This window comes from Alosa pseudoharengus, unplaced genomic scaffold (assembly GCF_046254945.1).
Source record: "Alosa pseudoharengus isolate Yale_2024_CS ecotype anadromous, Long Island Sound unplaced genomic scaffold, YU_APseudo_1.1 YU_APseudo_1.1_scf_4, whole genome shotgun sequence".
NCBI classification, from domain to species: Eukaryota; Metazoa; Chordata; class Actinopteri; order Clupeiformes; family Clupeidae; genus Alosa; species Alosa pseudoharengus.
The window spans coordinates 8,053,578-8,068,577 of NW_027468774.1; the positions used below are offsets into that span (position 1 = coordinate 8,053,578).

Consider the following 15,000-nt stretch of genomic DNA (forward strand, 5'->3'; position numbering starts at 1 on the left):
CGCGAGTGTGAGTGTTGTAACCCAGATGCTGGATAACTGACTTGTGACTGTGCCTCTGACATCACCAGTGCACTCTTTAACCTTTGACCTCTCCCACTGCATGTTGTGTCACACTGTCAGCGACCTTTACGACCTTGTTGTCCATCCGAATCCAAACCGGAGCGATTCCTCAAATGCCGGCGTGCAGACACACGTGCAGACACACGTGCAGACCGATTCCAGTGAGAGCTAACTAACCAGACCCCTCTGGGTCTATAATCCCAAGGCCTACACAACCAACCAGTCCCCTCTGGGTCTATAATCCCAAGGCCTACACAACCAACCAGTCCCCTCTGGGTCTATAATCCCAAGGCCTACACAACCAACCAGTCCCCTCTGGGTCTATAATCCCAAGGCCTACACAAGCCAGCAGGGACGTGGATCTCCTGAAAAAACATGGCTGCCATTATATGCCAATATATATATTACATTCTTGAATTTCCCCTTGGGGATCAATAAAGTATCTATCTATCTATCTATCTATCTATCTATCTATCTATCTATCTATCTGTTTTGGTGATACAGTCTGTGATGTTTTATTGTTGAAGTCTGAGTTACAGGCAATACTACAGCCCTCTATTTAATACTGTAATAACGCGGGGGCACTGTGGCGCAACAGGCTGCAGCGCCCGTACCATGTACGGGTCCAAGTGCCCACGGGGACCCAGGTTCCAATCCGACCTGCGGTCATTTCCCGATCCCACCCCATCTCTCTCTCCCACTCCTACCTGTCTATCTTCACTCTCCTATCCGAAAAAAAACATATGTGTGTGTGTGTGTGCGTGTGTGCATGTGTGTGTGCATGTGTGTGTGTGCGGGTGTGTGTGCATGTGTGTGTGTGCGTGTGTGTGTGTGTGTGTGTGTGTGTGTGTGGTTAATACTAAGGTGCTAGGGCAAAGCTCCTACTATGCCTCTGCTCTGTGGGGCTTTGTGCAAACAGTGTCAGCTCAAAGTGAAGCCTTCTGTACAGGCGTCCAGTTTAACGTGAAGCCTTCTGTACAGGCGTCCAGTTTAACATGAAGCCTTCTGTACAGGCGTCCAGTTTAACGTGAAGCCTTCTGTACAGGTGTCCAGTTTAACGTGAAGCCTTCTGTACAGGTGTCCAGTTTAATGTGAAGCCTTCTGTACAGGTGTCCAGTTTAACGTGAAGCCTTCTGTACAGGCGTCCACCTTGCGCTGCACAATGCCACCACTAGCACATACATGGGGAAACATGCACCACCTAAATTCATCTAATGTTACAATAATAATTAGTGCAACATGTAGCCTAAAAGAACTGTTGAGCACGTCCATTGAACATAATGTGATATTAAATAGTAAACAAAACAACATAATGCTACACTGTCCTGAGCTGAATGTGAAAAATGAACAGCACGTCTAGAGACAGCTAACAGAGAACACGCTGCTTTTTTGTAGAAGTAAATTGCAGCTTGCTGTGGATACATTGCTCACAATTAATAGAGAACAAGAAAAGCAAACCAGACATAAAGAAAGAGAGAACAATTTGTTTCTTATTATGGAAAAGGGATGTTTTGATAACGAGGCCACCAAAATGGGGCCTTGCACTCAAACACAAACACACAGGGCATTCACTAGGTCCAATCCATTCTCATCCAAAGGCCTGTGAGGGACTACTTTAAACTATACACTCAAGCGTTACAAACTGGTCAGTTAACGACAAAATCTAACATGCAAATATGTCCCCTGCCCTGTTACGTTACGTTGTTAAAAGCCCGTCTCAGGTATGAGGCAGCCGAAGGCGAAACATGCAATAACCACCGTGACGTCACATCGCACACCTCTCTACACAGGAATGCGCAGGAAAACTTAGGTGTGCCTTGGGCTACCTGATGAGTCGGGGAAAGTTACCCGTTTCTCATGTGATTTATCGGTCATTTTAACACCCATTTCAGTTTGACACGTAGAGACTTTCGACATACACTTTTATTTAAATAGACTGCGAAGGAAAACTGTATATCCTAAACATGACACCCGTCTTCAACACGATGACAGCTGTCAAATAATGTTGAGAATTTCTCAACATCTATGGCCAAAACAGACTGACGGCTACCTTGATGGATATAATTACAGCCTATCACGTAGCTGACACACTGACCAGTGGAAAATGTCCAAAAGCTTCCCAAAGTGCAAATAGCCCGGAATCCACTGCTTTCAGATCAGCGTCAAGGTTACTGTAACAGAAGCCTGATAGCGACAGGTTTTGCATACAGTAGGCTAGCTATCCAACCGCATCGCCACAGGGCAGCTCGCATTTAGAATCATCTAATTCTGTAGCCTAGCCTACCGTCGCAAAATAAAATAAATAAACGTAGGTTGCGCTTCCACGATGTAGCAGGAACAATCAGGTCAACAAAAGAAATGAGACAGCGGTTTTAGTTTTACTTACACTATCCTCCTCTCGCGGACTGGTGACAACTTGCGCGCTCCTCCACGGGCGGAGAGTTCAGTCCATTTCCCTCCAACTTCCTACCCGCAGCGCGAGCTACACCGATCCCGGATCCTCGCGCCCTCACATCAGAGGGGGCGTGGTGGCGCAACCGACCTCTCCCCACCTCGCTCTCTCCGGAAACAATTTCGCGGAGAATGACGGTACTCGTAGTGTTCAACATCCATTACCGAATTTTGGATGCGGGAGCTAGGTGTTCGGTTTTCTGACTTTGTCCCCTGATACCAACTAGCTTGACCTTGTTTGGAAGGACATAGTTAGATAACCACTAACACCACCATCCGGGGGGGGGGAACAAGTGGTTTCAAACAATATTCTAGTGCTGTTTTAAGTGAGCAAATTTGCTCATATATATATATATATATATACAAGCAAATATTTGTATATATTACCTTATTTTATTAAGGTAAGGTTATATAATATTTATATTACCTTATTTAATCAATGTTTATATTGAATAATAATTGGTCTATGTGTCATTTTTTTTTAGAATCAGGTGACTAAGAAATGAGTTGGGATTAAGGAAACAGCAAGATGTTGGGCTGGAGGACGCAGCCGTTGCAATGGGGGAAATTCCCATGCTAAGGCCAATGAACTGCTTCCCTTGCTTAGATTTCCTTGTTGGCACAGTACTCCTTTGTGAAATGAGAGGCAGAGCATCATGGTTACAGTTTTTCTCAGTCGCTTTGGTGCTTTTTTCAGATCAGAATGAAAATTCTCATAACTATTAGTTCAACCTCCACAACATTTAGTCATTTGTGCACATCATAGTAGCAATTTCTTCTTCCTCTGAACAAATTGCAAATACTTTTGGACATGTATCAGTTGCTTTCATACAATTCTCTGCTGTTTTTTAACATTATCATTTGCTTATGTCATGTCAGTCAAAATGAACTATACTTATGAATGCTGAATAGTCGTTCCCAATAAAACTAATAGTCTTCATTTCATTGCTTGAGTCATTACATACAAAATTGTTGAACTAGTTATCAAATTCTGTCACAATGCTGTAGAATTGCAAAGAGCATACAGTAAAAATGTACGTATTCAGTGTCTTGTACTCACTTACTCACCTAACTACAGCAATGTGTAACTTTACTGTAGTTTTCAAATGGCTGTACAAGTACTGTATAGTGCTGTCTTGAGCATGTTCAGGTAGTGTCACCGAGTTCTGACCTTTTTTTGCATTGGAAAACACTGAGAGAACTGTCATAATGACAACATGACAAAGCCATTTGACTATCTTGTTCATAAACGATGGTGTCAAGACTTCTCATTTTGATGACACTGACAGTTTCATTGACATGAATACCTGCTTTTGAGGAATGGACTATCCATTTTGAGCAAGTGACGTGCTTTTGCAGGTCATCCACTAGGTTTTGCAGTTTGCACTAATTGTTTTGAGAATTGCACTAACTGCTGTGCAAATGTTAATAGTGATGTGAGAAAAGCACCAAAGCGACTGAGAAAAACTGTAAATATCAGAAGTAATAGAACAAGGAACAAATAACATGACTCTAGATTCTTTTTTGATAACAAAAGACAGCTTTTAATAAAACCTGATTAAAACATAATTTATGAAGTAGCAGTATAGGCCTACTAATACAGTTTTTCTCAGTCGCTTTGGTGCTTTTTTCAGATCAGAATGAAAATGCTCAGTTCAACCTCCACAACATTTAGTCATTTGTGCACATAATAGTAGCAATTTCTCCTTCCTCTGAACAAATTGCAAATGCTTTTGGACATGTATCAGTTGCTTTCATACAATTCACTGCTGTTTTTTAACATTATCATTTGCTTATGTCATGTCAGTCAAAATTAACTATACTTATGGATGCTGAATAGTCGTTCCCAATAAAACTAATAGTCTTCATTTCATTGCTATCACATGAGCAGATAGTGACTGTGCACATCACTGCGACTATCACATGAGCAGGTAGTGACTGTGCACATCACTGGGACTATCACATGAGCAGGTAGTGACTGTGCAGATCACTGGGACTATCACATGAGCAGGTAGTTACTGTGCACATCACTGGGACTATCATATGAGCAGGTAGTTACTGTGCACATCACTGGGACTATCACATGAGCAGATAGTGACTGTGCACATCAGTGGGACTATCACATGAGCAGATAGTGACTGTGCACATCACTGGGACTATCACATGAGCAGGTAGTGACTGTGCACATCACTGGGACTATCACATGAGCAGATAGTGACTGTGCACATCAGTGGGACTATCACATGAGCAGATAGTGACTGTGCACATCACTGGGACTATCACATGAGCAGGTAGTGACTGTGCACATCACTGGGACTATCACATGAGCAGGTAGTGACTGTGCAGATCACTGGGACTATCACATGAGCAGGTAGTTACTGTTCACATCACTGGGACTATCTCATGAGCAGGTAGTTACTGTGTACATCACTGGGACTATCACATGAGCAGGTAGTGACTGTGCACATCACTGGGACTATCAACCAAAGATTCTAGAACAGAGCTCTAGAATCTTTGCTATCAGCACATGAGCAGATAGTGACTGTGCACATCACTGGGACTATCATCGAATGACCAGATGACTGTGCACATCACTGGGACTATCATCACATGACCAGATAGTGACCGTGCACATCACTGGTGGAACTATCAGCACATGACCAGATGATTGTGCACATCACTGGTGGGACTATCAGCACATGAGCAGATAGTGACTGTGCACATCACTGGTGGAACTATCAGCACATGACCAGATAGTGACTGTGCACATCACTGGTGGAACTATCAGCACATGAGCAGATAGTGACTGTGCACATCACTGGTGGGACTATCAGCACATGAGCAGAGAGGTCTGCACGGGCTCTGCAGCTAGTGGGCTTTCTCACTCCAGCTGGGCAGTAGCATTAGAAACTGGGTCAAAGGAGTGTCCCTGAGTCTCAGAGAGAGCTTGTAATGTCGCCTTGGATTCATCCCTTAGCCGTGTGTGTGTGTGTGTGTGTCTGAGAGAGAGCGTGTGTGTGTGTACACTTCCACAGTGGCCATGTGCCCGTGTGAAAATACAGCAGTCCTCGGAGAAAGAGAGTGAGAGAGAGAACAGGCTTCCTCCCTTACTCACACACACACACACACGACAGGAGCTCTGGGAAACAATAGACTTGTGGAACTTTCAGAGAACTTGAGAGAGTGTGTGTGTGTGTGTGTGTGTGTATCTGTGTATGTGTGTGTATGTTGGTGGAGCGGGGCAGGGGTTTGTAGCATTCTCAGGGCTGTCCAGGCTACAGTAAGTGCGTCACAGCCACGGCTGAAGTGACCGGTGATGTGGGACTCCAGGGATCCACAGAGCGCTGTGGAGAGAGAGAGAGAGAGCGAGTTAGAGAGCCAGAGAAAGAGAAAGAGAGAGAGAGAGAGAGAGAGAAAAAAAGAGAGAGCCAGAGAGAGAGACTTATCATTAAAACAATCAGCGGGGCCGGCTAGCTGGCCACAAGACCCTGTTCCTGAGGATGTGCAGGCCTGGCCCAAGGAAACTCTCCCCGCTCAGTATCCTATATGACATGTCAGCATGTATGACCCACTGACTCTGTGTGTGTGTGTGTATGTGTGTATATATTTACACACACACACATATATATAAGTCATTTGCATGACCAGCACTGTGATGGGTGAGACTGACTGAAACAATTGGTGGGGGTGCGGCTTGCTGGTGTGCCGCAAGGCTTTGTTTCTGAGGATGTCCTTTTTATGTGCATATCCAAGGGTCATTCACACACTGCACATTTGAAGTGTAGCGGAGAGTTGTAGATATTTCACTAAATGTATTAAACAAATCTGAGACTAAGGCTTTGCCATCCTAGTAGTAGGAGGGGTAGTTGTAAGAATACACACACACACACACACACAGGAGGGTTGCTGGTTCGAACCCCGACCAGTAGGCACGGCTGAAGTGCCCTTGAGCAAGGCACCTAACCCCTCACTGCTCCCCGAGCGCCGCTGTTGATGCAGGCAGCTCACTGCGCCGGGATTAGTGTGTGCTTCACCTCACTGTGTGTTCACTGTGTGCTGAGTGTGTTTCACTAATTCACGGATTGGGATAAATGCAGAGACCAAATTTCCCTCACAGGATCAAAAGAGTATATATACAACAAAATATACATTTATTGCTATGGTTGTAGCACTTCACTGAGTAAAGCGTCTGGTGACAAGCCGTGGTGTTGCTTGGTCTTTTCCAGTGGAGGACTGACTAGGCAACTGCTACATATTGAGGAATTGTGTTTTTCCTAAAGTCAAATAAACTGGGCTAATATAGTGGAGACACAACAGAACATACTGTAGCACTCCACAATTATGTGATGATATGGAAATGATGATGATATAGATTGTATGATGCAAGCTATCCAATGCATTCTGTTTTTCATAATAACCACACTGTTGGTCATGGTGCAGAAGCAGGCAACAGCTGTGCTTTCATCTGACCCAGATCTGGAATCAGTTGCTGTTTTGAACAAGCATTTTACAATCCCACTACTGACGCACTTGTGGGAAAATAACAACAAAATGACTATGTCTGCTCAATTCATCAGCACAACATTGTGTGTGTGTGTGTGTGTGAGAGAGAGAGCGCGAGTGAAAGAGAGAGTTTTGAGTCTTTGATGTTATCCACACAGCTGTTTTTCAGGCCTGTCTTTGAGGTATGTGCCAGGTCTGACCATCACCCTCTCCCTGCTGACGGGAGCTCACTGCGCTAGCTGGCCTGCTAGCCGCAGCTGCCGTCCGCCACGACCCACTCTAATGAATGGACCATACAGTCTTAGATCGGATGATTGATAAAATACAAATCCCCTTTTTTCTTGCCTGAAAAAAAAAAAAACATCTTTAAAAACAGGGAGCCGCCCAGACCTTCAGCACAGATTACGGCCGCTGCTGCTGGTAGGACTGCGGCCAAGCCATTCATGGGAGTGCTGGCCAGCGAGGTCCAGAGCTTCCTGTAGCACATAGCCTCTCTGCTCCTACCTGCTCGTCCAGCAATATTTTCACAGCTGCGCTGGCCGGCCGGGCGGGCGACCCCACCTCAGCCAGGTGCACAGGCCTCGTAGTCTCTCTTCACACGGTGTGCGTTGTCTCCTCGCAGCGAGCATGGGAAACTTCAGATCTGGAGGAAATCTCAAAGGCTGCTGCTAACCTCTGTGCGAGGTCAGGCGACAGCTTCAGAAACAGAATGGCTGCCATGATTAAAGATGGATTGTCCAAGGCACTCTTCAAAAAAAGTTAGTTTTAAAAGAAAAGCTTTAATGAACTTTAACTTTTTTTGAAGAGTGCCTTGGACAATCCATCTTAAATCATATCTATTTTTTCTACCAAAGAGCACCTTCACAAACACTTCAAGCTAGCAGAGGTATTACACTGCAGCCATCCAAACCCATTCCAGAATGGCTGCCATATTTGAAAGGTCACTGTACTGGGTGTCAAGTATGCACTGGCTGTTCAAACGTCTTTAAGAATTTGACCGTCTCGCGGAGAGAGATGTTTCTAAAGGGCTTCGAAGGAGTCTCTCAGAGAGGGGAAGTTCATGAGGTTCACTGGACTTTCCTCACAACAATAACAACAAACAAAAACAAAGTTTAAGTGAAAAGGGCTTTGGGGAGCCTTGCTGGATCAAAGCAGCTCGATGGCCACACACATTTACAGTCTTACACACACACACACACACACACTGAGAGGACAGAGAGACAGAGGAGACGAAGAAGGGTGTGTGTGTGCTTGTTACATGTCTGTGAGCATGAGAGAGAGAGACAGACAGAGAGAGCGAGAGAGAGACAGACAGAGAGAGCGAGAGAGAGCTATAGCCTACTGACAAAAATCAAACAAACACTTGTGGTGTTTTGTGAAGCAATGGTGTGAAGCTCTGACTGGACAATAGTACACAAATGAATAATTAATACCTAATAATGAATACCTAACTGCCTCTTCTAACAATAAGGCTCAATATACGTCAATTGGCATTGATCCGTTGAGTGAGGTTGTGGTGGGGCCTTGACCTGTGCAGTAGTCAGAGTGAAGACCTCGCGTTGTGTGGAAGGTCAAGTTGATGAGTTGAAGTATAAAATCCTTAGCTGGGAAATCATAATAAAACACACTACCCCTTGCCTGTTTTTTACAATTCTAAATGGCTCCACCAATATTTTCATAAAGCAGAACAACTCCAACAGCAGAACTACAAGATCTACCCTAAGAGGGGACTGTGCAGTGCCTCCTACAGTAGGAGTGCTTTTAGTCACCTATATAGTAACTATAAATAATAATATATTATTTTGATCCCGTGAGGGAAATTTGGTCTCTGCATTTATCCCAATCCGTGAATTAGTGAAACACACTAAGCACACAGTGAACACACAATGAGGTGAAGCACACACTAATCCCAGTGCAGTGAGCTGCCTGCTACAGCTGCGCTCGGGGAGCAGTGAGGGGTTAGGTGCCCCGCTAAAGGGCACTTTCCTTCCAGTTGGTCGGGATCGAACCGGCAACCCTCTGGTTACAAGCTCGAAGCCCTAACCAGTAGGCCACGACTGCCCCAACCTATGCTTCTCTGTAAGAGCATCTCATGTATGGAACACTGGACCAAATCAGATAAGAAGTTGCACTTCCCAGCGCACTAGATAGATAGATACTTTATTGATCCCCAAGGGGAAATTCAAATTCACTTCAAATTCACTTCCACTCAGCATCTTAAAGGAGAATTCCGGTGTGATTTTGACCTAAAGTGTTTTGAAACATGATACCGAGTGTGAACGTATGTCTCATAGCCCATCTCGGCTTGTCCCCTGCACTCCGAAATCTGGCGCTAGTTAGCCGATGCTACCAACAAGGCGGTCAATGGTTGTGCCTCGGCATCGGCATAGCCATGCAAATAAATCACTGTTTTACACCATTTACGAGGCTCAATGTATCTCCACACTTCATTGGCAGACTTCCAAGGGCCCTGACATTTAAAACGAGACATTGAGAACTTTGAAAAAGCACTGGTAGTTTACTTACAAGACGATATATACAGACAGTATCTTCTCGAAGTTTAGCGTTTGCAGCCATCTTGAATTTAGTCACGATAAGTCGAGCGACGAGTAAGAATGAACAGGTATGATAAGGGATCAGATTCCAAAAATAATTCCGTGGAAATGCATGGATTCCAGTTGCTGCTACTGGAAGAAACTGTAATCCATGCATTTCCACAGAATTATTTTTGGAATCTGATCCCTTATCATACCTGTTCATTCTTACTCGTCGCTCGACTTATCGTGACTAAATTCAAGATGGCTGCAAACGCTAAACTTCGGGAAGATACTGTCTGTATAAATCGTCTTGTAAGTAAACTACCAGTGCTTTTTCAAAGTTCTCAATGTCTCGTTTTAAATCTCAGGGCCCTTGGAAGTCTACCAATGAAGTGTGGAGATACATTGAGCCTCGTAAATGGTGTAAAACAGTGATTTATTTGCATGGCTATGCCGATGCCGAGGCACAACCATTGACCGCCTTGTTGGTAGCATCGGCTAACTAGCGCCAGATTTCGGAGTGCAGGGGACAAGCCAAGATGGGCTATGAGACATACGTTCACACTCGGTATCATGTTTCAAAACACTTTAGGTCAAAATCACACCGGAATTCTCCTTTAAGGACTGGCTTTTGAGCAGTCAGACGTCAGCACTTTCAACTCAGTCTGCACTAGATCACACCATGTGTTCTGCCCGTTGCTAGGATGCTTTATGTTTGATCTGTGAGGTGTTGTGAACGCTCTTTGTGTTCTCCCATGTGTTTGTTCTGTTGTTTTTATTTACATAGTGGCCTGTGATGGCCTGTCCTGTGTTGCTGTTGTCTCCTTGAGGGGTCTTGTTTTTGCTTCTTTGTTTTGTGTTTTTATGTGCTTTTGTAAAATATATTTTAATGCTGACTTGGCATATGAGAACAACTGGTCAAGTCAATTGATGGTTCTCATAACATCTTCCCAAAGGAAGATTAGCCGACTGGCTAACACTGGTGCATTTTACAGAAATGTTCATGAATGTATGTTTTCCTTATAAATAAATAAATGAAGCACAGGAGGCTTTGGGAGCAGATTTATTGCAGCGCTGACAGCTAGAGGTGAGTTGTGTCGGCCTGGCAACGTGAGGTCACAAGGGCGGTAAGGCGAGGGCAAAGGTCACGAGAATAGGCAGGGTCAGGCCTGAGAGCTTGAAGACCTGCAGGGGTGAAAAAAGACATCTTTACATACCATACAGTATATGCAGAGAACCTCCACACCCTCCGGGGAACCCACCATTTGTGTTTTATGTTTGATGATTAGCTAGTTGGTTTAAGACTGGGAGTTCAGAGAGATAACTGCACTCAGATAACACGTCCAGACTTTGTGTGTCCAGGTATCACTGCAAACCCAGTAATCATATTTTCTGTGCTAACACATTTATGCTGCTAACCCAGTAGTCATATTTTCTGTGCTAACACAGTTATGCTGCTAACCCAGTAGTCATATTTTCTGTGCTAACACATTTATGCTGCTAAGCCAGTAGTCATATTTCTGTGCTAACACAGTTGTGGAACACTTTCAGGGCTAGAGTCCAATGATTAAGTTGAATGTTTGTCACATGGGAGGGTTTTCTCTGTTTTTAAAAAAAACTTGTTGTTTATGTGTTGTTTACTTGTTTACCTCACTGTGGCAAGAGGGCTTATTTAGGCTGAACTCATGGTGGATGGGGCCAGAGCAGAAGTCCTTCCACTGGTCGCCATTTTGGCTCTGAACAAGGACCTGGTAGCGCACCAGTCGCTCTGCTATCATGCTAACAGGGTGCCGCTGCCAGGCACAAGATGGAAGCTCTGAGTCCCACGGTGTCAGCCTCTGATACACACAAAGAGGAACCGGGAGTTTTATTAGAAAGTTCTTCCCACTTCCCTATATAAAGCCCTGAGAAATTAAAGGTACACTATGCAAATTCAGGTATTTTTTGCACATTTATTGGTTACCATCAAATTGGCTTCGTAAAGGTTATATCAAGGTAAAAATCTTGCATAATGTACCTTTCAATAAACACTTTGCATTGATATAGTGTGATATAAAAGCGCATGTCAAGTACCTAATTAAAAGATGGATTGAAAATGGGTTTGACTAAATATCCATTGCACTTATTTCCATCAAAAGAGGCCAGACATAATATTGACAATTAGTGGCTGTCACACACTGTCCTCTAGTGGTTACTGGTAGAACTGCTAAAGAGTGTGGCTGTGGAATTTGAGTATTCCTCAACTACACTAGAAAAGGCATGGGTCTGTGCATATCCGGCATGTAGCTCTCTCTCTGTCTGTGTGTGTGTGTGTGTGTGTGTGTGTGTGTGTGTGTGTGTGTGTGTGTGTGTGTGTGTGAGATACCTGCAGACTGAAGATGTGTGTATTTGATTCTGTCTTGACCACGCTCATAATGAAGTACAATCCCCAGAGGCCAACTGTCTGAGAGCAGCACTGTGATTCCTGCTGTGAAACACACACACACGCACACACATGCACGCACGCATGCACGCACACACAGACACACACGCACACACAGACACACACATACACACACACACACACACACACACACGCACACACATGCACGCACGTACACATGCACAGACAGACACACACGCACACACAGACACACACGCACACACACAGACATAGAAAAGAAAGATACTGTACACACCCTTGCCGTAATACTTATAGAAACACATGAGGAAGTACTAATACACACACACACACACACACACACACACACACACACACACACACACACACACACTCACAGAGAACCATGCAGGGCCTGCATCCATACTATATACTACTTATAGAAATACATGGTCAAGGACACGCACACACAGACACACAGAATCAATCTGTCTGCAACATCCATTACAGTGAACAATGAGTGTTAAGCAGACAGAATGGTGCACACACTCACACACACACAAACACACACACACACACAAACACACAGACACACACCCTGTCGATGACCATCCCAAAGCGCACAGCCTGCTGGGAGAAATTGCTCACTGGCATATCCCCACCTTTTAGAATCTGAAAAACACAACACATATACAAATTCACATTCAGATGCAGTCAGATTCACTTTTCAAATTGAATCCAGGTCAATTCAAACATTCATTACAACATCTCATTATTACAGTAATGGAACTTCAATTCATTTCAAGTACCAACACCTCAACTATTGGTGAATGGAGGTAAGGTAAAAATGAGCCAATCACTATCTTTACCACAGCCTCATGTAGACATGGGGTGCATTTCCTAGAGGCAATTGAACGCTCTCTCTCCATGACAGCTCAACAATAATCTCAGGACACACAGTCGGGCCTGTGAACAGGTGCTGGTCAACCTGGACAATAGTCTGGTGAGTGTGACTGGAGACTCAAGGGCTGTTCACACCACGAACGATAACGATAACAATAACAATAACGATGTCAGCAAAAAAGTATCGCTTTAGCTAAAATGAATGAGAATGCCAATATCGTTACAGTTAGTTACCGGTATCTTAGTTATCATTCCTGATGTGAACTGCCCTTCACTGTGTAATAATGGGTGGAGAGGAGGTGGAGGAGGGGACTCACTGTGTAATAATGGGTGGAGATAGGTGGAGGAGGGGACTCACTGTGTAATAATGGGTGGAGATAGGTGGAGGAGGGGACTCACTGTGTAATAATGGGTGGAGAGGAGGTGGAGGAGGGGACTCACTGTGTAATAATGGGTGGAGAGGAGGGGACTCACTGTGTAATAATGGGTGGAGAGGAGGGGACTCACTGTGTAATAATGGGAGGTGGAGGAGGGGACTCACTGTGTAATAATGGGTGGAGGAGGGGACTCACTGTGTAATAATGGGAGGTGGAGGAGGGGACTCACTGTGTAATAATGGGAGGTGGAGGAGGGGACTCACTGTGTAATAATGGGTGGAGAGGAGGGGACTCACTGTGTAATAATGGGAGGAGAATAGATGGAGGAGCCACGACTGAGGGAAGATCCGCGTCCTCTGCATCTCCTCAAGATGGTGGCCTGAGAGAGGAGAGGAGAAAAGATGGATGTGGATGGAGTGATAGAGAGAGAGAGAGAGAGACAGAGAGAGAGAGAGACAGAGAGAGAGAGAGAGAGAGAGAGAGATGTTCAGATTTATTGTTATTATTATTGTATTGTTTTTGAGGTCCCCTCGAAAACAAGATGTTACATCTCAAGGGGTTTCCTCTTAATACATTTCCAGTTATTGTCCTTTAAGTAATGCCTGCTATGGTAATGTATAGAACGCCGGTCATTACTGGGAAAATAAGTCCCGACAGGGCGAACCGGACCCCGACGCGCAGCAGAGTGGTCTTGTTCCGCCCTGAAGGGAATTATTTTCCCAGTAATGACCGGTATTCTATACATTATCCCACTTATTTCACGGCTACTTGCCAAAACGAAATAATAAACTCCCCACGATATGACTTTAGCCTACATAGCCTAGCCTATTTGTTACCGTTCATCGTGGCATTTGCTGAGAAACAAATAGTGCGTAGTGTAATGAAAGATGTATCAGAAGCACAAAACCCGTTGCCATTGACAGCGGTAATTATATGTTTGCAGCGGTAATTACATGAATATATTTTACTGTAGAACTTTGGGAAATCCCATTCAAGCCAATGGAGCGTTCTACTTGTCTTGTGAAGAGCCGTGTAATAAAAGAGTATATTTTGTCATGCCAAGTCCACTTTGAATTGAATTGAATTGCATTGAGAGACAGAGAGAGCAAGAGGAAGCCAGACAGACCATTGGACCTCATAGATGATTTGCCAATACAAAATATGCATACCATACCAACCAAATAATGCCCAGAGGATTTGGACAGAGTGAGCAGGGGAAAAATAGTTAAGAAAGACCGACCCAGAAAGAGAAACTGATGAAATATACATGGAATAGTGAGATGTGAATGAGATGGAAAGAGTGAGATAGGAGATGTGAATGAGATGGAAAGAGTGAGATAGGAGATGTGAATGAGATGGAAAGAGTGAGGAAGAAACTGTTACATAAGCATTTAGGTGTGAACTCTATAGGGAAATGAAAAACTTTTTTGTTGATACAACTTTGAAAGTTCATCAGGGTAACATATAAAACCCTATTACTGAAATAAGGAAGACAAATATGCTGAAGCCGCCTGGTTGCACTGTAGGGAAAAGAGTCAGCCATAAGCCCATTATATTTTAGTGTCTTAATCCAGATGAGCACACTCCCTCCGTGTGCCACCAGACAGAGGAGGATTAGAACTAATGAAAAGGAATAGGCTTTTAATGAAAATGAAAGGCCCATGGAGTCCCTTTGTGTGAGAGAGCTGTGTTATCGCTCTGCAATACAGATGAATGTGTTCCCACAGATTCTCAGTGTGGAGCGTGGAGCTCATCTCATAGATGCACCCCCCCCCCCCCCACACACACA

The 15,000-nt window shown here is 44.3% G+C and overlaps 2 protein-coding genes across 4 annotated transcripts in view; both read right to left on the bottom strand.

Moving 5' to 3' along the window:
* plekha1b (pleckstrin homology domain containing, family A (phosphoinositide binding specific) member 1b) overlaps positions 1–2,551 on the bottom strand; it is a 36,675-nt gene extending 34,124 nt beyond the window's left edge. For all 3 annotated transcript variants that reach the window (XM_076267185.1, XM_076267186.1, XM_076267187.1), the window contains exon 1: positions 2,447–2,551. The gene's annotated coding sequence lies outside the window, so the exon portion shown is untranslated. The remainder of the gene's footprint in view (positions 1–2,446) is intronic.
* An 8,116-nt stretch (positions 2,552–10,667) lies between these two features.
* The window catches only part of btbd16 (BTB (POZ) domain containing 16), a 22,047-nt gene continuing 17,714 nt past the window's right edge, over positions 10,668–15,000 (bottom strand). The window contains exons 11-15 of the mRNA XM_076265780.1: positions 13,508–13,590; positions 12,529–12,603; positions 11,917–12,015; positions 11,201–11,389; positions 10,668–10,736 (exon numbers count right to left, since the gene is read on the bottom strand). Of these exons, the coding sequence (XP_076121895.1) occupies positions 10,668–10,736; positions 11,201–11,389; positions 11,917–12,015; positions 12,529–12,603; positions 13,508–13,590 (515 nt within the window). The remainder of the gene's footprint in view (positions 10,737–11,200; positions 11,390–11,916; positions 12,016–12,528; positions 12,604–13,507; positions 13,591–15,000) is intronic.